Below are 22,988 nucleotides of genomic sequence, written 5' to 3'. Positions count from 1 at the left end.
CTCTAGTCGAACGCTGGTCAAAATGTCATTGCAAAACGTCTGGATCCTGGCTCCCTGCTGTACGTTATGAACGCGCGCGGCTATGGTTACCAGCGATGCAACCAACCCCAGTAGGTTGGTTCCAAATAGTCGACTAGCGTAGTTAACCATCGTCGACTAGACAAAGTTCGGGCAAGCGTAAGTCAACCAATGGTTAACTATAGTCCTTGCGCGAACTTGCCCCTGTTTGCAGGGCGGGGGGTACGAGCGAAGGCCGGCTATAGAGCGCCCTCATGGCGATAATCGAGTTCAAGCTCCTCCCTAACCCCAATCTACCCCCCCCCCCCCCCACCCGCACTTTTGTTCTCAAATGGCTTTACTCGGAAGATGAACTCTCGGACCTTTGAAAAGTTGTGAGCATTTGCTGCAAATCCGCTCTTGGTGACCCTTGTGAAATGATTTTGCCTCCCTCCCCTTTAGGTTCCGCACACTGAAAAACCACTGTCGCGGCATTGCGCATGCGTGGCTAAAGATGACATGTTGATCATCATTTTTCTGTGCAGCCTGAAGAAGTACGATGAGTCCAGCTATTAGTACAGGCAAAATTTTCATTTTTTGAGTGAACCTCAAACAAATTGCAACAGAATTTTTTTCACCACAGTGCATTTCTATAAGGTCCCTAAAATGACATACTAAAAGTCTTTAAAAATCCAGGTGGTGGAAATGTGCCTAATTTGCATAAATCCAAAATGGCCGCATATTTTAGGATTTTCGCACTGATTTGGTCCTATTTCATATACTAGGTAGCTTTTGAGGTATTTAAAACAACAATTTTAGTCCTTTTACATAGATTTACTCATTATTCTAGACCTTGGTAACTTTCAATAGCCCTATGTTTCCCAAATTTGCGATATGCCGATAATGATTTACATAAATGCCATTTATTAATTTGCATAGATTAAAGTTAAAACTATGGCTGTCATGTGTGGACATGTAACAAATGTTACAATTAAATTTTTCCTGATAATCCAAGTTCAGTCATGTACATAATAAATTTCACACCATGGTGCATTGCTATAATACGGAAGCCCGTTCGTGCCAGATTTTGAAAATAAAAAAATATTTTATTGCGAAATAACGCAATAGTTTTGCGAAATAACGCAATAGTTTTGCGAAATAACGCAATACTATTGCGAAATAACGCAATACTATTGCGAAATAACGCAATAGTATTGCGAAATAACGCAACTAAGGTATTGCGAAATAACGCAATAGTATTGCGAAATAACGCAATACTTTTGCGAAATAACGCAATAAATGTATTGCGAAATAACGCAATAGTATTGCGAAATAACGCAATACTGTCGTGTACAAACTTCACCCCGGATGTTCAGTTTGGCCTTTATTTGTCCATTTTGATGAAATGTTCTTGAAGTTCCTGTCCGTCATTGCGTTTTTATCCGTTGTGCTCTTGTCGTGGCACGGTTTTGCTTGAAAGGGGCGGGGTGCTGAAAACCAGGCGGCCTATGTTTGATCTTTTCAGAAAACGTTGCCATAATAGACATTGCCGTGGTATTTTTGCCCAGGGGAGGGGGGGGGGGGAGGGGCAACAAGTTTTAAGGGCTTTATTATCTTTTCACACACCCCCCTATTGAATCATGTGCGTTTTGATTTTTTTTTTTAAACACAACCGACTCAAAATGGCCACCAAGCACGAACGCGTGCTGTCAGAAGAGAACCGAATGATTCTCTCGCAACTACAAGTACTGTGTTTTACCCATGCACCTGAAGGAAACAAACTTTAGCATGTTAATAATCACTTGAATTTAATGGTGCATCCACAGTGCATTCGCATTGTAACAATGCAGGGGAAATTGTACTGATATAATGATACATTTTGAGGAATGGTTGTTTGGGTTGGGGTATGCATCAATAATACGCTCAATATTCCACCACGCTGAAAAAAACTAATACATTTAAACGAATGATAATTACACAAGAATGATTTTCCATCTTTAAAATGTTTTCCCCGCAATGTTTTAAACACCATAAAAACGTTATCTGTCAGAAAATATGACGTGAGAATTTGCCTATAAGTAGGCCTAAAGTAGGCCGAAGTGGGCCTATAGGATCAACCATTCGCGGACTCATGCATTTTTTCTCAAAAAAACATTGGGTTTATTTAACAAAAACTATTGCGTTATTTCGCAACACTATTGCGTTATTTCGCAAAACTATTGCGTTATTTCGCAATAAGCATTGCGTTATTTCGCAATAAGTTTTGTGTTATTTCGCAATAACTATTGCGTTATTTCGCAATACTATTGCGTTATTTCGCAATACTATTGCGTTATTTCGCAATACTATTGCGTTATTTCGCAATACTATTGCGTTATTTCGCAATACTATTGCGTTATTTCGCAATAATATTGCGTTATTTTGCAATACTATTGCGTTATTTCGCAATAAGTATTGCGTTATTTCGCAATAGTATTGCGTTATTTCGCATTACTATTGCGTTATTTCGCAATACATTTATTGCGGTATTTCGCAATACTATTGCGTTATTTCGCAATAGTATTGCGTTATTTCGCAATAGTATTGCGTTATTTCGCAAAACTATTGCGTTATTTCGCAATAAAAATATTTTTTCACTTTTAAAATCTGGCACGAACGGGCTTCCGTACTATAAGGTTCTTTAAAAAAGGAAAGAAATCCAAGTGGTGGAAATATGCCTAATTTGCATAAATTCAAAATGGCCACTTATTACATGATTTTTGATTTGGCCATAACTCTCGTCCTGCATTGCTTTTTGGGGTACTTTGAACAACAATTTGTCCTTTGACATTGATTTCATCATCATTCCCGTCCTAGGTACCATTTGAGATCCTATGTTTCCTATGGGGTATAATATTTTTGTTAGGTTTCTAGCTCTTGTCAAAGTTGGTATAAGTGTTGGAAAATGTGATATCCCTGTGTCGCAGACGAACCCTTGCGCCGCTCTACTCAGACCAAAAATCAAGGAATAACTCAAGAGAACAGAGGATTCAACACAGGATTTATCAATCAGCAAAATCAAATTATATATTACGGGAAAGAAATAAACCAAAAACCGCAAAACTCAATCCGAAAATACGTGGGCGACCCGGCGAGGTTTTTATACCCCTCCCACATGGGTGCAAGCCTGGGAATCAGTATGCAACAAAGGGAAAAGGAATTATGATTTGCATAATTCACCTACATCCACCTCCGAAGTTACATTACACTTTACGGCCGTAAAAAAAAATAGTGCTTAATAAATCAACTCAGAAAATAAAAGGAATAATTAACAGTCTTGTGACACCCTGTACATGAACACATTTCAGGGACAAAAAATCCCTACTTTAAATCCACTAGTACACTGCATAGGGATATCACATTTTGCAACACGTATGCCAACTTTGAGATGAGCAAAAACCAAACAAAAAATATTGTACCCAATTTTTTGATATTTTGTAGAGAACATGTTGGGGTTTAATTTCCATCCAAGTTTGTCTCAATATCGGGTGATCCACTAGGTCAAATTCAAGGTCAAAGTAAAGGTCAAATGTCATTATACTTCTAATAGGCCTAACCCCGACATGAAAATAATGGTAAATTTGGATTTCTCATGATGTACCCTTTCAAAAGAAATCAAGATTAACAAATTTGGCTCACAGATTATAGAGATATGGTCATTTAAAAAATGGCAGCAATTTCCATTTTGACCAAAATTGCATGGGCGGTAGCACGAAAACCGTTTGTCCGATGGCGCTAAAACTTACAATTTCGGCCTTTCAGCCGAAATTACCCCACACTGTAAAAAGGTTGGATAAAAACACTGTTGGGCAAAGTAATTTACCCAGCATTGGTATGAAATGACCTCATATTGGGTTGAATTGGGTAAAAACTATCAAACTATTGGGAAAGAATTTGCCCAAGAGTGTTGATATTTCGACCATCATTGGTCGAATTATCAACCCATTTTGCCCAACTTTTTGTACAGTGCATAAACTAAATATAAACCAATTTGAAGAGGTTGGGGTTTAAAATGTAAAAGTTTTGGGGGGTGATTTGACACTGACTTTTAGGTGATTTTTCCCTCCAACGATGATCACCCCATCGCCATTTTGATAAAAAAAACAAAAAACAAACAGATTCCTTCCACTCCATATCAATATAGATTCCATTCAAATGTTTTGTTCAGAAATCCAAATTCAGGAACATGGACCCTTCACTTCTACAAATACAGACCCTCAAGTGCAGGGGCCAAAATTCTTTATTATTGCAGATAAACTAGTATACAAATCGTAATTTGGCTGGATTAGGTCGCGCCTATTTGGGCTGCCTGTCATATGTACTACGATCGGGAAATCTCCAGCGTAATAAAGACTTGAAGAAACTTTATTTGATTTATTTGATTCAATTATTTTATTTTAAATCTTAAAACATAAAATAAAAGCTTAAAGTTGGACAGGCTGCCACGGATATGTAAAAAGTAAAAAAAAAAACAAATTGTCATCAGACATTTATCCAAACCCCTGCCAATAAAACAGATTTAAAATTCCATTCATAAAAAATATAAGTACTATTGAAAAGTAAATTGTACAAATCATACTAGACGAGACATGACGAGACGAGACAAGACAGGGAGATGAGACAAGACTCAACAAAAAAATCATAGAGTGAAACATTGGACAAGCCAGACAGATACAAAAATATAAAAACGAACTATAAATAAATAAATACTCTTACAACCCAACAAACAAACAAACAAACAAAACAAACAACCAGACTCAATAACGGGAATGAATGACAAACGGGCTAAAAAGATTATTACAAACAAAACAAAACAAAACCGAGAAACAAAAGCAATCCCATTCCCCAGAGAGAAAAATGCAAACCATAAAAACAAACAACCTAGTTGACATACATAGGTCTACACTCACATTAAATACACACACTAAAGAAACAACAAGAAAATACCCGTTGTCCTTGCTCTATGATCCACCTCATCCAGAAAACGACAAAACCACGGTCATCTTTGTGGCTTCCAAAACTGCAACCTGTCATTCCCAACAGCATATCAGCTGGCAAAACACAAGAAAACTGAAGGTCACCAGTGCAAAAGAGGAAGGCCGACAACTTCACGCCGTCATTGAACTAGACACACATGTACATGGTGTTCAAGTACATGTACATGCAAGTGCATGTACATGTACATGTTCAGTTTTTTATTAATCGAAATTAGGGGTGGGTGGTGGGTCAAAATAACTTGGAAAAAAAGTCGAAATTTTGAAACATTGAAAATCGCCCCTTAGGACGAGAGTTATTACTAGATGGTATATTATGTCGTATTTTTGGCCACTGCTTTTTTCTTTGCTAACGAAGGAATTTGTTTCATATTTGGATAGAGTTTACCTTCCTCAGCTAGAAATCCATTGGTAACATTTTTTCCATCTACCATGTGGCGGCCATCTTGGAATTCAAAATGGCCGCCATTTCGGGCCTAATTTGTATCTAACTTCGGACCTGATTGTCACATGAAGTCCATTTTGGTGGCAAACCCCATGTTTTTGATACCAAGGAACCCGAGAAAATCATTGTTGATGGGGTATACTCCCAGTGGAGTACCCCATCAACAATGAATAACTTGGGTTCCTTGGTATCAAGAACATGCAGTTTTCCACCAAAATGGACTTCATACGACATTCAGGTGCCACCTTATTATTTAAATGAAATCCAAGATGGCGGCTATTTTTGAATATCCAATATGGCTGCCATCCATTTGGGATGCCTAAATGTGTTAATTGGATTCCTTGGTATCAAGGGGTTTGCCACCAATATTGACTTCATACGACATTCAAGTCCAAATTTAATATGCAAATTAGTTCAAAATGGCGGCAATTTTGAAATACCCAAAATGGCTGCCATCAATTGTGAGTACCCCGTCCACAGTGATTTACTTGAGTTCATTTAAAAACATGGACTTCATAGGACATTTAGGTACAATGTTATTATAAATGAAATCCAAGATGGCGGCCATTTTGAAAAATCCAAGATGGCTGCCATCCATCTGGCATACATCATCAGCAATGGGTCATTAAGATTACTTGGTATCAAATGTATGGCGTTTTCCACCGAAATTGACTTCGTAGACATTCGAGTCCAAATTTATTATGCAAATAAGCCGAAAATGGCTGCCATTTTGAAATATCCAAGATGGCTGCCATCCATTTGGAGTACACCATAAACAACAATGTACTCGGAATCCTTGGTATCAAAAACATGGGGTTTGCCATCAAAAGAAACTTCATGTGACAATCAAGTCCGAAGTTATGATACAAATTAGGCTCGAAATGGCGGCCATTTTGAAATCTAAGATGGCCGCCACATGGTAGCTGGGAAAAATGTCTCCAATGCATTTCCGGCTTAGGGAGGTAAACTCTTTCCAAATATGGCAAAACTTCCTTCTTAAACAAAAAAAATGCAAAAGTACATTGGCCTATACTATATGGCCAAATCATATGAAAATCATGTAATTAGCGGCCTTTTGAATTTATGCAAATTAGGCATATTTCCACCGCTTGGATTTTTAACAACTTTTTAAGGACCTTATAGCAATGTACTGTGGTGTAAAATTTGACTTGGATTATCAGGGAAAATTCAATTGGTACATGTCCACACATGGCATCCATTATTTTAACTTTAATTTAGGCAAATTGATATACGGCATTTATGCAAATTATACGGCATTTGGAAAATTTCGGAAACATAGGGATCTGGAAATTTACCTAGGACTAGAATAATGAGTAAATCAATGTAAAAGGACTAAAACTGTCGCTTAAAGTACCTCCAAAATCTACCTAGTATGAGAAATATGACCAAATCAATGCGAAAGTCCTAACATATGCGGCCATTTTGGATTTATGCAAATTAGGCATATTTCCACCACCTGGATTTTTAAAGACTTTTAGTATGTAATTTTAGGGACCTTTATATAGAAATGCACTGTGGTGAAAAAAATTCTGTTGCAATTTGTTTGAGGTAAAACCTTATATTGCCTGTACTATATTGGCATAGGCCTATGATCGACGATGCGCCTCTGGTTCGCTCGAAGAACTCCATGCACACTATTATATTTAGGGAAGTTGTATATGGTGCATACTGCGGGTGCACTGGACCAATTCAAGCCCCATTGAAAACAGTGTTACATCAGCAAAGTTCAGGGCCGAATAACACGCAAGCCGACATCACTGGGGTTTCTCAAACAAAAATTAAATTATTGTCCAGTCTTTCATCTTAATGTCGGGCCCATTAGTTGGGCCCTCCTATATTAGATATGCATGTAATGGAATGGATTAATCAGAAGATGGGAAACGGACGTCGTTTAATTAGGAGGAAAGAATTCGCGACCGGGAGTGGAGGGGGCGTATCCAGAATCCAGAAATAATGTGCGTGCGCATCGGATGGATAATGGCCTGAAAGTAACACAAAACGGTTACCTTAATACACAACGAGCCCAGCCGTATTAAAACAAACAAACCATTTTTCCCCTTCTTCTCTTGTTAAGGCCATGTTAATGACTCAAATCACCCGTGTCGACGGATCGGCGGCAGGCATGGGAACCAGTGATAACCACGGTTCGCACCGCGTGAGGGCAAATATGTTTCTACACGCCAGCATCGTTTTGTTTTGAAATTTCAGTGGTAAAACATCGTTGTATGCACGTCATTGCTCAAGTTTCTTAATATAAGCATTAAATGCTTGTTTTGCCCGGCGGCAGGATTAAACTGAGACGGAACGGAATCCGCTACTGTACATATCACCGCCAGTTTTCTTTCGTTTTGCTCCTTATACCTTTAGCTAAAAACCGCATTCTAAACTAAAAAACATTCTAAACTGAAATAAAACATAGTGCATTTTCATATACTTTGACAAGGCGGTACCGGTGATGGACTATTCTCTGCGAAAACAAACGTTTAAAGGACGCGACCCCAAAAATGGCAGCAAAACAAAATATTAAACATCACGGTATGATTTCTATCCCAATACAACTCACTAACAACTGCGCCTAGAGTACAGTTACCGACTTCAATACTAGACAAGGTGCAGTGGCGTAGCCAGGCATTTTTCAGTGGGGGGGGGGGGGGGGGGGGGGGGGGGGGGGGGGGGGGGGGGGGGGGGGGGGGGGTGGGGGGGGGGGGCTGGGACATTTCATAGGGAGGGGCGCCATGTAGATCAATGATAATTTTTTTAGAAACTCAAAATCTCAGTGGGGGGGGGGGGGGGGCGACTGGGGGGGGGGAAGGACAAGGTTTCATCCCCCCCCCCCCCCCCCCCCCCCCCCCCCCCCGGCTACGCCACTGACAAGGTGAAAGGGATCAAGTCTGCGTAACATACGGTCGATCAGAACACCTTTATAACAAGGTCCTTGGGACTTTACAAATTACCTTGTTATAACAGGTACTTTGTATCAACAGTAATGAAAAACAATGAAAAAGAAAGACTTGGGACCATTTTCCTTGTTATACATGTAAGCGGGACGTTGTATTAACAGTGCACTTCTTATAAGTGTTTGACTGTACTTGTATAAGACATCAACAAATATATTCATTTACATCATGGTAGCAATTTTTTAATTTTAATTTCAATTTACCATTATGTCTCTAGGGCAGATTCATGAACATTTCATGTAACATTAATTGTCCCAATCATTTGATCATAGCTAAAATATGTCAATAGTTAATAAGTCTTAAACTCAATGTTTATAATAAAAGAGAAACTGTACTTGTCTGAATACAAATATCGAATTGTATTCATTCCGCCACTTATCCGAAATTCTTAATTATCGATGTGCCTTGTAACATGTGCGCATCAGTTTACACAGGCACTAAATGATAATTCCCATAACAGATCCTGTGTACTCACTATGCAACTGGGCGTATAAGAAGAAACCATGTCGTGTTTATAGCTAAATATTGTCTCTATATTACTTTTGCGAGTCGCTATGAAAACAAATATGATCGAGTGCACCACCAGATGTTTGTCCGAATAATGCCAGTGTTCAACTTCACAGTTGACCGAATGCACACAGATGTCAAGTTTATTTCACATGTTGGGTGCGTTCGATCAGCATCTGGTGTCAACCACCAGAGCCCCAGCTCGCGAGCGGGTCTCTGGTGTAATGACGTAACCGGACGATATCGTGGCCAGCTCGATTGAAGATGGCGAGAACTCTAATAGGATGCGAGCACAGTGGAGTGTATATGACACAAATATTCCCAATTATTAACAGTGTTCAATTGGATAGACATATTTTAGATAATTCTGTGCATATCTTCCAATTCCAGCAATAACTGATCTGGTAACAATGAAAAAAACTTATTACATTTTACCAGATGAGCAGACGACAGTCTGGTGTGTTTACATTTTAAAGTCCCCCCAAGCAACAACCTTTGACCTCAACTTTCCCAAATTAGGCGAATACACTGCAGCATAAGATCAGACTCTTTCCATGGCTTCTTCAAATGTAAAACCAATGTATACCAGGGGAGACTACTCGAACGCAACCCCTAATGGTCTCCATGGTAGTACATGTATAGATAGAGCACTGTGGTGTAAATCACTCTTAAAGAAAAGTTTAACCTATTGTCTGTCATCTCTCTCCCCAAAACGGAATAGCAACGTTTCATGCGGTCCGCTACTTTCACACAATTGCTGGACCACAATGCTAAACCATTTGGTGCATCTGCTCTAGTTTACATGCAGACAGGTTCAAAAGAAAATGGTCCCCTCTCGGACGAAATTTTTGACGCGTTTTCTCGGTATCTCCTCTTTCCACTCCAGAGGGAGCTCTTTATCCCAGGCTTCCTCCTCCACTTCATTGCGGGGCGCTGCGTTCTGCGGTGACGCGACAACGATTGGGAGGACGCCGCACTCTTTGCGGAACTCCACCACGTGCAGGCCCTTCCTGTTAGCAATCTGCTGGTGAGTCTCCTGTAAAAAACAAAAAACAAATCACGAACAATGGACAGGGGGCAAGCGTGACATATTATCTGCCTAATTTCCGAGGCCTTTCTTTACCAGGAACCTCTCCGGAGCTTCCAAGGTCCTCCACTGTGCAGGAAGTCAGCAGCCTGGGTTAAGCTCCTGGGAGTCATCTTCTGACAACATTTGAAATGGGATGCCCTTGAAGATGAAATAGTCTCCAAAACTAATGCCTTGTCATGGAATATACGGCCCCAATCTGGCACTCAAGTATCACATCCCATCAAACTGATCAACTGGAGGCTATTCAAAAGAGCATTTGCTGAATAATTCTTGGTAACGATTACCCAAGTTATGATAAAGCTCTGGCTTCATTGGGAACCCAGTCTCTATGTGATAGACGGACAAGTTTGTGTCAGGAGTTTGCCCTGAAAACGTACAGGTCAGGTAATTTCAGTCAGTGTTTCCAGTGGCAAAAAGAAGCCACAACATGTGTCTTAGATCTTGTCGCACCATAGATTAACAAACTAGTTCTCAACAAACATATTGAGGAACAGTCCAGTGCCATATCTCACGAGCATTTTGAACCCTTAGGTTAAATTGTGGATTGTGAATACTTTATTTACATAAACCTTATATGGTGTCATCGTGTCTGTGTTTTGTGTAATTGAATTTTCAATGTTTTTTTTTTTTAAATGAGCATTTTTAAAATCATTTATTTAACCTTTTAAATGAAAGTTATTGCCTTTTTAATTGAAGTAAAAAAATGAACTTTTAAATTACAAGTTTTTTTATGGAATAAGTGTAATTATTCACTGACTCTTGTGGCCTGTGTTGAGTTGAGAATCACTCCTTTTATTGGTATTATGAAGTCTGCAGTACAGATTATATATTACTGATAATTACCTGGTTGACTAATCCATTGATGAAAGCAACGCTGAGGTTGATGGGATTGGTGGAGCCATGCACTCTGGCATACAAGTCCTTGATACCGGCAAGCCGGCAGATCTCTTTCAGGATTCGATGACAACGAAGCCCATAGCCTTAAGAAATTTGGAAACATTTATAAGAGACACACACGTAGTAACAAGAAGGAAACTATAATGTCCCACTCTTATGCCACAGACGTTACCATTGGTCTATGAGTACAATTTTCAACCTGATTGATAAGCTAATACTAATAGCAGGCTTTTAAGCAGACCTGGGTAAAAAAAAGTAGAACGGTTGGATCAAAATAATACATGTGTAATTAAAAAAAAAAGTAGGCCTTTGGAGGACAAAGCAGGATAAAAGTATGACTTTGGTGGACAAAATCAGGATAAAAGTAGGACTTTTGTGGGCTTTCAGGAGTAGTTTTCGGTGATATTCACCCATGTCCACAGCATCATAAGCTTCACTTGACATGTTTTGTACTCACAACACTTGTGCTCCATCTTCAACTAAGCTATTAGAAGTGAAATGCCAGTACTCCTGTGCCCAAGCCCTTCATTGTGTGATTTACACATGGCAGTGTATAACATTGTTATGAACATATTCAATGAGATGTCATTCTTCGGAGTTGTGGGAAAATATCTACCGATCCCAATTTTTCAGACAATGCCAAAGTTTACCTTTGTTCTGCTTCCTGATCCTTATTCTTGTTACTTGGAACTTGGACTCAATGTCATGGTACACTGAAATAAAAAAGAAAAGAATAATAGGTTCCCTTAGCAGTATTTTCATCAAGTCATCACAAGTCAATCAAAAATCCTCCAGACTCAAGTCAGTTCGGGCGATTCACAATGTAGTGCCCCACCAAGAGTTTGTCACAGAGAGTTCAGTTTTCCCAGTGCATTGTGGGAGATGGTCGACAAATTCGCAGCACGGGACATTTAAAATTGTTCGTTTTTCCCTTTCTTTTCTCTTTATCAATATGGTGTTTTTTGTAAGGCGGCAAAACGCTATGCCCCAATCTATAACAAATTAGCTCAAGTTGTCTACTGACACTGATTCAAATGGGCCATGTTTTGTCGACAGTAAACTTGAAAAATGGACTCTCCATGGCAAACTCTTGGTGGCGCACTACATTGTGAATCACCTGAATTGACAAGCTACTCAGATGAGGTGTGACAAAGGCCCCTCTTCTTACCTGTGTGGTCGTCATAACGCTCTATGTAATGGAGGTAGTTGGCAGCTTTGTTCTTGGCTTTTCTCAATGCTGACATCACATCTGGGGCTTTGCCATGTGCGTAGCCTAGAAAGTCGCAAAAGTGGAAAACTCAATTACGCAGTCTACAATATAAGTTATCACAAGCACCAAAGGCCAAGTGGTATATGGAACACAGACGCACTACGTTTTCAGTGTTTAGTGAGCACCAGTAGGATAATGAATTATCTTCAAGCAAACTTAACACACATTAAAGGGAATGTACATCATTGGCTTTTGCTGTAATTTTCAGAATTTAACTAGTTGAGGGGTTAGTATAATAGATCAAAATATTGTTATACTGACATGTTTGAAGATTTGTGTTCGAAAATGCTGGAAAAACCCAGAAAAACAAAAATGTTCAAGTAGTCTGGTTCCCTGACTCCACTATTATGAAATATATCAATTTATAGATGCCGGAAAATTGTACAGTAAGGGAACCAGTCTAGCTGGCCTGCATTCGTTCATGAACATGTAACCAATAGCAAACAAAATTTGGACTGAAAAAAAATGGTAAATTTGGAGCAGCAGTTAAAAAATAGTTAGGTTTTTCCAACGGTGGTCGGCCGATCACCGTTGGAAATTTATACAAAAATACCACTTTTCTTGAAAATGACTTCACACCAGGTGCCATAATTTTACAGGATGCTTTAGACTGTCATTTATCAACATCCTAGTAAGGTATTTCGTAAACATTTGGTAGTTTTGTTTTTCGATGTTTGCAAATGTTGTGTATTCCCTTTAACCATAACCCTGCCAGAAGCAACACAATGCGTCAGGTGGAAAAGAACTGGTGCACTTTGATGCATTCAGCTACCACCACCAGTGCATGAATATCCAGCTCTGAAAAAATGAGAGCTAAGTACCATTGAACAGTTGAACAAATACCACAGTTGTATGCTGCTGCGTGAGGTGACCATGGACTCTGAGGCAGTATGGCCTTGAGACCTTTCCCCGATGGATCTCGCTACATTTGGCAGGCTTGTCACTTAGTCAAGTGTTGCATGTCACTACGTTTGGCAGGGTTCTAGCAAACTTACCCTGGAGGGTTAGGGTTAATGTTAAAGATGGAACGTGCACACTGAACACAAACTATTTAGTGGTAATGCGATCACACGTGCGCGCAGTAGGAATGAGGTGCAAATCTTAGAATAACGTGATAAGCGGAGTGCGATGGACTGTGGTACATGGGATATCACACTGTTGTTGCCATAGATTGCCCAATCAGGGTTGAGGATTCAAGTTTGTGCTTTTAATTGGTGTTTATCATTTGCTGTATATGAAATAAAACTCAGCGGCAACTTGTGCTAGTGACTCAAACTAAAAACATCGCAAAATGCCAAGCGGCGTCGCTTTGTGCTCTGCGTTCACTAGAATTCGCGGTCTCCCCCAATGTAAAACTATATAAAAAAATGCCCGTTCTGGACAAACTCTCAGTGCTGAGATTTGTTTAAAAAGTTTAAGCGATGTCCTCCAGAGAAAGCTGTGGAAAATTGGGAATTAAGGGTTTTTTAATCAAAGTGTCATCTTTATGGTCTTTGACCTTTACATGCATGGGATAATCGATATATCAAATGTACTCGATATTGGATTAATGATATATCGATAACTGACAATTCTGATATCGACGGTGCTTACGATGCGCACACTCCTCCCTTGATCCCACTCAATAGATTGACCCTTGGCTCCAAACTTTGTCATGTTTGTTGGAGATATTCTCACCTATAGCACCATTCTTGTTCCCGACAACGACCAGTGCTGACATACTACGCTTCCTGCCTTTAGCACCAGTCATGTTGAAGACTCTCCGGACTGTGATCACGCTGGAGTCAAACCCCTCAAATGTCTCTGTTTTAAAAAATATAATACCAAATAATCTTACATTGTATGTACATGTGTTATTTTCAGATTTAAGTGTCTGAATGGCCTAGTTTCAGTTTCGTAGTCAAGTCCATGATTGTCCATCACAAGTAAATTATGAATTCCATTTACAAGTCCAGCCACAAGTAACAGGGGATGAACAATGGCAAACAAATGCCTTCGTCACAGTTCATTTGAATAGCTTGTGTCTTTTACTTGGTACTGGTTAACTTGTGATCGGAGACAGAATTGCAGCCCGTCGGATGCAGTTAGCAGGCCACTGTTACCAGCACCCGGAGCTGGAGGCACACAAAGTCATTCTCTGGAAACCAAACCACGGGCCCAGGAGGTGAGGAGGACCGAAAATGTCTTACACCGGGATGCTGCAAAAGGACACCGGTGTAGAATCGACAGACGAACTGCCCCTCTCCCCCCCCCCCCCCCCCCCATGGGCGTCGCGAGGGGGGGCAAGGGGGGGCACTTGCCCCCCCCCCCCCCCTGGAAAAGCAAAAAAAAAAAAAGAAAAAAAAAGAAAAGAAAAAGAGGCGCGAAGACAAAGTGGTGTAAATTTAATGAGTTGGGGGGGGGGCAAAATGTCCCTGCCCCCTCTAAAACTGATAAATCGAGAATGTGTTGAGAAATACAAGCATTTTTTTGGCAAAATTTTTTTTTGCCCCCCTCTAGAAAAAATCCTGGCGACGCCCATGCCCCCCCCCCCCTCATGCGGGACCGAATTACTTGGAAAAGCCATACTCGATCCCGCCTGTGGGCGACCGAGTGAGTGAGTGAGTGTGCGATTGGATAATGAGGACTTGTGGTGGAATTCACTACAACACAGCTAGGTTTTTAGAATAGCAAATGTACTATCCTTTGTCCATGTGTTCTCTGATCGAGTTCAGTTATTGAAGGGAATCACAAACACTATGCGCAATGCACATCATAGTCAATTCGCAGTCAACTTCTTGCATATATCCACTTGCAGGTTAATTACCCATAAATGAATTCCGAAGCCTCATTCAGAAATAAAAGTGGCTCTATTTTTTACAGAATTTGAATGCCCACAAATGGATGTCCAACTATTTTTCAGTGATACACTGTGAGTAAAGTACAGTGTATTATTACTGCCAAATAGCAGCTTTTCAATCGTGAAAATGAGGCTTCATGGGGAGGCGGCTTTGCCACCTGTAGCCCACTTCATGGGCAAGTCGCCCGTTTTGTAGGCGATCGCATGATTCACTCGTGGTTAACTTGTGAACACACTCGCACACCCACCCACATTTGTTTATGGTGTTAATCAAGGATTTTATTTTGTTCCTCTTCTCTTTTCCTTTGATTATACTCTAACTTTTTTTGCAACAGCTCTCATTGGTTTTGTAAATGTTTTCCAACTGAGTCCTCGAACACGAACACGAACCAAATAGGGGACCCCTCAGGAATTGTGGACCCTGTTGTCCTCTATTGTTCAACGTCCCCTATTGAATGCGTACACAAGTACACACACACACCCTTTGCTCTTTATAGAATACCAGTGATCCCTTGTATTACTGAGGAGAAAACCAGTTGCAAATATGATATGTCCCTCAAAACTTATATCAATACTGCTGAACTTTGACATGTGCAGCTAGTGACCCCTAACTAATTCATGCAAACTGTTGGATGGCCAAGGAGGGCTAAAAATGTCACCATATACATATATATCTACTATGTACCTGGGATGCTGGAGGGTCAACAAGCACTGATTTGATTTCATTTCAAATGTTGGGGAAAAAAAAAACATGAACCAAGAAAACCACCCTACCTCCTGGTATAGGATCCGGTGGGCCCAGCCGACGCCCACCCCAGCTCTTGGAGGTCCAGCCTCTCTGCTCAGGGGGTATTGACCGTTTCTTCTTCTTGTCCCATTGGGATCGGATCTGCAGAAGTCGTTCCTCCCTCTCTGGGTCTGGCTCCTTGACATGCATGGTCTGGACGGTTCTGTCCTTCAGGATGGGGGCATTCAGGCCAGGCCAGGCTATGTTGGCCTTTCCTGTAAAAAAAAAAAAAAAAAAGGAAAAGGATACAGAGCAATAAAAAAATTATTTAATTTCTCATCAATTTTAAGCTGAGTGTACAATAATAATGGGAAGGGGGGGGGGGGCGCTAATCATCCTTACTCGTAGCAGAAGCTGTATTGCGAAGGACGCAGCTACTACGTGGTCAACCAGAAGGCATTTAAAGAAGCCGTAGGCAGCCACCATATAAGCCCATGTTTTACCATGGAGCACAGCCAGATCAAAAGTGTTGATTTTTGCGGCGGGAGGAAAACCGGAGAACAGGGAGAAAAACCCCTGTGGCACAGGAGAGAATCAACAAACACACATGATCCAAGATGGGAATCGAACCCGGGCTACAGCAGTGCTTCATGCACTACGCCACCCATGCCATCCTAACCCTTGAAACTCTTCCAAATGCACTAAGCGGTTTTGGGGATTTGGGTAGGGGTGTGCATTTACGGGCAGTACGGGAACAGGGCACCCGATCAAAAAGACATGGGTATCCGGGTACCCGTTAAAGAAAACCAAACCCACAATTCAGATTTATATAAGAAAGGTCCTTACGGTAATACATGTACTACCACATCGGTGCGTCAATACAGCAAGATACAAGTGTGTACAGTTAGCTCTGGTGTAAAGTGCAACTTTCACAACCATTATCAATGTGAATCTGATTCGCTTTTCCATGTACCCTGGTTTTTATTTATAAAAATTCCCCACAAATGACATTCACAATCTTTCTCTTTCATTGTCTGAGAAGTTACTAAGTAAGTTGTAAAGTTGGTTACGGGTACCCGATCCCTTAATCTGGAACCGCTTCCTGACATCAGCGGTCAGGTACTGGGGTACCCGGTTCCGATGCACAGCCCTAGATTGGGTTAGTTGACTGCCCCCGCTCAAAGTTAAACAAGTAGGTGGAGACCCATTGATGAATTAAGACTCAGAAAAAGTGTCTAATGAAATTGCCCAAGAAATTGCCAACTATTAAACATTCAGAAGGGTTAGGATTAAAGCTGATTTTTAGACAATGCACTAATCGCAAATATCTTGAAAGCTACTTTATTAACCCTAAGTACTGGACCAAGTCCACCAAAATCTATCAATCACACTGCTTCCAAGTTCTAATGCATGCTCTGCTTTAGGCCTCCAGGCCCAAGTCCATCATACTCCATCAATATTTAGTCAAACCAGGCCTGCAGGACCAAGTCCCCCAAATTCCACCAAAATGGGAGGATGGAGTTGTGGGGAGGTAAGGGTTAAACTGAGTGTAAACTGTTGCAAACAGAAATGCCATTCTGCGTGAGGCACTATGCAGTGTGTTTGTTTGATTTGTTTTCTGCCAGAACTTGTCAACATGGCATGCCTGACACACATTCTTTAAGTTCAGATGTGTGCATCAGCAGCTAAGGTCACAGGAGCATTGAGTGCTTACTGCACAGTACATGACTTTGAGTTAAGATTATAAATTGTAAGTAAAGAAAATCATCTTATTATGCATCAGAAATAACCATATTTTGTTACCTTCTCCAATAAACTGCCCTCTATTGAGATCTTTCTTGATTCTCTTTGCTGGTCGCTTGCCTCGAGCCTTGGTTTGAGCTTTGCCTGTGGTTGCTAGCATGCCCTTCCAAAGCTGGTTTGCGGTTACTGTGTTAAATAAAAACAAATACCCATTAACATTCATGTTACTGTAAATCTATACACAACAAGAAGACTAAAGTGCATGAATTGTACTTAATTTAGTGATTTATTGCACTCATACATATTTTGTCTTTATATCTGCACCAATATGATTAAACAATGGAATATAAAAACATCTGATTTTTCTTCTTCTTGAAATTCCCAGTACAGTCTGCACATTTTGCCCTCTGTTTCAGCAACATGCATTCATTTTGGATTTCGTCAAATAAATTACTTGGGGGAATGGCTAGATCAATCAGCTGTTTAACCGGTTTGCGCTGGATTATTTTGACAAGAATGGAGCGAGGTCTAGTGAAAGAAATTTCACTAGACCTCAAGCCAGGAGGGTTGAAGCCATCACCCTCGGGCATCACACTCATATTTCCGGCCTCACTCGCTGTAAGCGGGTTGTTGACAGATATTTCTGGCCTTGCACCCTGCGTGTTTATCCCTCATCCATTCCGAATACCACAAAACCTTTGCGTGTATACACATCATCCGGCGTGAACAGGTTAACAAAGGAAAGGTTCAAACTGTCGCTCTACCAACCAAGCCCTTGATTGGTGGTCTCAAAATGTGACACAATGGGACTTCAACTGGAAGAAACTGGATCCTTCTGTTGATAGAGTGATGGTCGTATTCCAGAAGTCCTCAGTTTAAAATTCCACCTAATTCAATTTTTTTTTAATAGAGAAACAAATTGGGCAAGATTTGCATCCAAAATGTCAAGCACATAATAACCATGCTCAGTTAATCAAATTAGGTTTTTCCCTTCACCGACATATAAACACTGTATACTCAGTGTGTTACCTCTGTTACTTACAAGTATTGAACCAGCTAGTGTGTCTCTTCGGTGTAACAGTAACTTGAGCTGTTGGCAACAGTGTGTGCGAAGACCCAGCGCAGGTGTGGAAGCCATTTGAGGAGACTGGGAGTGTACGATGAAGATTACATCCTGAAACTGAAAGCCCTGCAAATGATAGTTGAGAAAAAAAGGGACACTCTCATTTTCAGAACACAAAATCTACTACTCTAATCTATGTATGGCTTGCTATTTACTAACAGGTATTTAACTGCATATTTGTTTCTAATACAGTACATTTGAATTTCAAATTAGATGTAGGTAGTAGTTTTTGCATTAAAGGTAGATTAAATCATTTGTCATATGCGCATTTGTTTCGTTTGAAGCAACAAACATGCTCAAATGCTAAAGACGGTTACTTAACAACTGACCTAATGAAGGTTTAGTTCCGTTATGTGAATGCAGTATATTCTGAGAAAACAATATTCTAGGATCTCAATTTCAATTCAAAAGTTGCCGAGTCATATTTGAATTTAGCCCCATAAATGTGGCCAATTTACTGGACTACCTCCGCAAATAAAGGCCACACTTCCACCATGTACAAAAACATGTCGAACTTTGTCAAATTTTGATTTTCACATTTAGGCTTAGTTTGTAGTTTATTTTTGCTTTAGAAGCATATAAAATACGAAGTGGCTATCGTTACGGCAGCCGTTGTTTAGCGCCCTCTACGATACTTTTTTGATACGCACGCAGGTACATGTATATAATTATTTGTTTCCCCACGTTTTAGCGAGCAGTGCGACAGCTCAGTCGATAGAGGGTAGGATTTTGCACCGCGAGGTTGCGGGTTCGCATCTCAGTTTTGCACTCGAATTTTTTTTCTTTTCTAACCTGAGGCTTTGGAGGATTTTTTTTAAAAGGGAAATAAAGTCCGAATTTCATTACGTTCAAATTCACTTTTTTCCATAACGATAGAAAATGGGAAATGCGTTACGGCTGCCGTAACGATAGCCACTGCGTACAAAATATAGGCCTAAGGCCAAAAAAAAGTCTCCGTTTCTGGTATGGAGCTTGCCCAAAAAGTGGTGCGGCGACGTGGCTTTTTTTTTTACCTGTTTTTTTTTGCTTCAAATGTCGGCTGATGACTGCAAATGGTGCCCGACTAAACTTAGTGCAAATTAATATGGGAGTCCAGAGAGGCCACATAAAGCTTATTCTCGATCATGACCCTATCTAAAAACACGTTAAAATTGTGCAGCAGCAGGATTCCAGTCAAACCAGTGAGTTTGGCGGTTTTGAGATATCATCTTTTATTGAAAAGAAACCTTTTTCATTTTGCCGACGCGCATAGCTACGGCGACGCGCGCGCATACCAGAAACCGGAGACTTTTTTGGGGGTGGGGGGCTTAAGGGGAGTTAAGATGTTTATCATAATCAGTTTAAACTTTAATTTAGCTACAATTTTTTCGAGACGTAGGGCCTACTAACCACTTAGAAAACTTAGAAAACACTGGTAATTGTTAAGGCCATATTAATAGGGTTTGTGCACAGGGTGTCAAGTGATGTCCAGGTATGGAACTCTTTCCAAAATTAGTGCGAAGAGGATACCTACTCTGAGAAAAATTCGCGCAAAATCTGACCAGAAACCCCCTGCCATACGTCGCCATGTTTCTTCATGATCACCATGCATGCTTCAGACTGGTGCAAATACCAAGACGCCCTCTGTCGTGTGTGCGTAAAGGGTACCAGACGAGCCTTTTCAAGATGGCGGCGCCCTTGGTCAAAATTGTGGACGCGATTAAGAAAAGTCGATTCTTGAAATTTGGCCTTCCAATGCTGGTAAAGTGTGACCGTCAAGGACTTAACAGTATCTGTTGTTATGGAAGTTGATGCTTCTAATCAGTTAAAGCATTCTTATATTCTTTGTTAGGATCGCGTATAAGTCATTGTTGTATGTACGCGTACGCGATCCAACCACAAAACCGTAGGCATATATACATGTATATGTGTATACATGTACATGCAGTATATGTACATGTAGGCAATATCGCAACATGTGCATGCTGCGGCTGTGACTGTGTTGTGCCGAGCTAGCTGTACCAAGTTCTTTATTAATAGATCTCTATGAGTTGTACACAAGTTTCATTCTAGTCCTAGCCTTCGTTCGCACTCAACTTAAATCAAGGACGAAGACCAGCACAGTACTGTCAGTAGGTCATGTTTGGGTTTAGCCTCATTATCATCTCATGCATGTTCTAAGCTTTTACGTAACTGTACGTCAATTAGGCCTACAAATGCAAATTATGCAGGCTGGCTATTTAATAATATTTTAGATAACTTATGAGCCTCATCTTTTAAAACAAGTTTTGCCATTCAAAATGTTAATTTTTTTTATATAAACTTAGGTAATTGTTGTCGGTGGATCGTTTGGACTGAAGGAATTTCGCACGTTGCGCTATGAAATCATCGACAAAAGAAAAACTGTAAGTTTTCAATTCAAATGAAACCATGCATATGTTATAATTTCTTGTAAATGGTCAATGGATCATCAGTCGCTCATATTGCCATTCTTATTATTTTCAAGTTTCCAACCTTGTTTGAGATAATGGACTCTTTATCTTTTATATTCAGGTGGATCCAGAGACTGATGAGAAAATGAATGAATACAAAAGGAAGGACAAGATCACAATTGAAGGAGAGTTCGAGGTACACGTCCACATGAATACATTTTGCTAATAAACCTTTTGCCATTATTTTTCAGTGATGCCCAATTTTGAAGTTGGTAAGGAGAAGTATATAAATGGAAGTAACATCCCATACAATAATTATTTATTCTATCATGTGCTTGGAAAATTTTGAATATTTTTTTCCAGTCTCCATCTGACTAGTCTGTAGGATTCTTCCTCACCATACATGTCATGGATAGGTACATGTATGTAATTCCTATCTGTAACAGTCCATTATACTGCAATATAATTTTAATCATATTTTAATTTCAGAAATTGCAAAATGACGACATTGACACCTGGCACAACATCCGCGGTCCCCGCCCCTGGGAAAATTCCAAGGAATTCCAGTCGATGCAACGTGAAAATGCTGAGAAAATGTCCAGAAGGAGAGCTGAATCCAAAGAATGATAACAGCAACTGACGAAGGAGACCATGATGGATTCTGCAAGAAAATATGATCCAGACTGAAAGACTCTCTCATCCTGGTTTTATTCTTGTGAGGTTCTTGTTGGTTACTTGAAGGGAACCATTTGGCGGCATTCATGTTCGTTTGTTTTTCCCTCAGTTCTTCAGCCTTTGAGAGGTGCTCTTCAAGACCTTAGGGCCTGCGTTCATGTTGACTCTTCATGTTTAAGAGTATAGGATGTGTACATGTTGTATAAAATTATAGCTGGAAGTCTTCTGTAGTTCCAGAAAGTGTGTGTATACAGTGTGAGTAAAAAAAAACACGAAACCCAAATGTCGGGACCATTGTTTTAGTGAAGTTCTGCATGTAGCACTTCTAAAATCTAGGACATAAAAGCCAAATTCATAAGCTTTGTTTTAGTACAAGAATCATTCAAATCACTCATGTACGTGTACTTCTTAAGTTACGGAGTTTTAAACACAACCGCGGTTTTAAGGTTCTGTCCACGGATCACAAAAAGTTCAGTGTTCTTTCAACAAAACGAAAACAAATCACATATTATAAGGACGTGTACGTGTGAATTGTTTTCGTTTTGCTGAAAGAACGCACACCTTTTTTTGTGATCCGTGGACAGAACTTTAAAATGGTGGTTGTGTTTAAAACTCCTTAACTTTAAAAGTACATGAGTGATTTGAATGATTGTTGTACTAAAAGAAAGATTATGAATTGGGCTTTCATATCCTAGATTTTGAAAGTGCTACATTCAGAACTTCACTAAAACAATGGTCCCGACATTTGGGTTTCGTTTTTTTTTTTACTCACCCTGTATTGGTGTAGTACCTGACAGAGTTTGCAGGTCTGGGACTCTGTCTTATCCAATTAAAGAATTTGCTCTAAATGACTGAAGAAGATCTTTTTTGGGGGGGGGGGAGCAAAGCCTTTTCCCAGGGAGGGACATTTGGGCACCCCCTTAACTCACCCTCCCCCTCTTGACGCGACCCATGTTGTAAAAATTTACATGTACATTAAAGTAATACAGTAATATTGACTTTGTCACTCTTTCTTTTTTAATTTCCTGGGGGGGGGGGGGGGGGGGGGGGGGACATGCCCTCTCCCTCGCAACGCCCATGGTGAAGATTCTTTGGCAAGGTGGTCATTTTCCAGAACTGACGGGAGCCTCACTCAAGTTATCCATGTTATCCGTGAAAAAAAATGGGTCTGAAGATCTGATATACATTGTACATTGTACCTTGCCTATATCCCTTTCTGCTATTGTTCCTCATTAAATTCATACGTAGCCTCA

At 40.2% G+C, this 22,988-nt stretch overlaps 2 protein-coding genes across 2 annotated transcripts; one reads left to right on the top strand and one right to left on the bottom strand.

Annotated features, from left to right (window-relative positions):
* Positions 1 to 8,516: 8,516 nt before the first annotated feature.
* On the bottom strand, positions 8,517 to 20,300 carry LOC119740987 (28S ribosomal protein S5, mitochondrial-like). Its single transcript, XM_038216524.1, has 9 exons — positions 20,163 to 20,300; positions 18,569 to 18,715; positions 17,587 to 17,712; positions 15,831 to 16,058; positions 13,895 to 14,020; positions 12,116 to 12,220; positions 11,598 to 11,660; positions 10,894 to 11,030; positions 8,517 to 9,996 (listed from the first exon to the last, which is right to left on the bottom strand). The coding sequence occupies exons 1-9, from the start codon at positions 20,215 to 20,217 to the stop codon at positions 9,775 to 9,777; spliced, it is 1,209 nt and encodes a 402-aa protein (XP_038072452.1). The 5' UTR covers positions 20,218 to 20,300; the 3' UTR covers positions 8,517 to 9,774.
* On the top strand, positions 20,297 to 21,690 carry LOC119740988 (cytochrome c oxidase assembly protein COX16 homolog, mitochondrial-like). The gene is made up of 4 exons (XM_038216525.1): positions 20,297 to 20,389; positions 20,956 to 21,033; positions 21,182 to 21,256; positions 21,550 to 21,690. Exons 1-4 carry the CDS (start codon positions 20,315 to 20,317, stop codon positions 21,685 to 21,687), a joined length of 366 nt encoding a protein of 121 aa, XP_038072453.1. The 5' UTR covers positions 20,297 to 20,314; the 3' UTR covers positions 21,688 to 21,690.
* Positions 21,691 to 22,988: the final 1,298 nt, after the last annotated feature.

The sequence above is a fragment of the Patiria miniata genome, unplaced genomic scaffold (genome assembly GCF_015706575.1).
Source record: "Patiria miniata isolate m_02_andy unplaced genomic scaffold, ASM1570657v1 HiC_scaffold_5, whole genome shotgun sequence".
In the NCBI taxonomy this organism is placed as follows: domain Eukaryota; kingdom Metazoa; phylum Echinodermata; class Asteroidea; order Valvatida; family Asterinidae; genus Patiria; species Patiria miniata.
The sequence above is the reverse complement of the archived record's forward strand: the minus strand, read 5'-3'. Positions and strand labels throughout refer to the sequence as shown.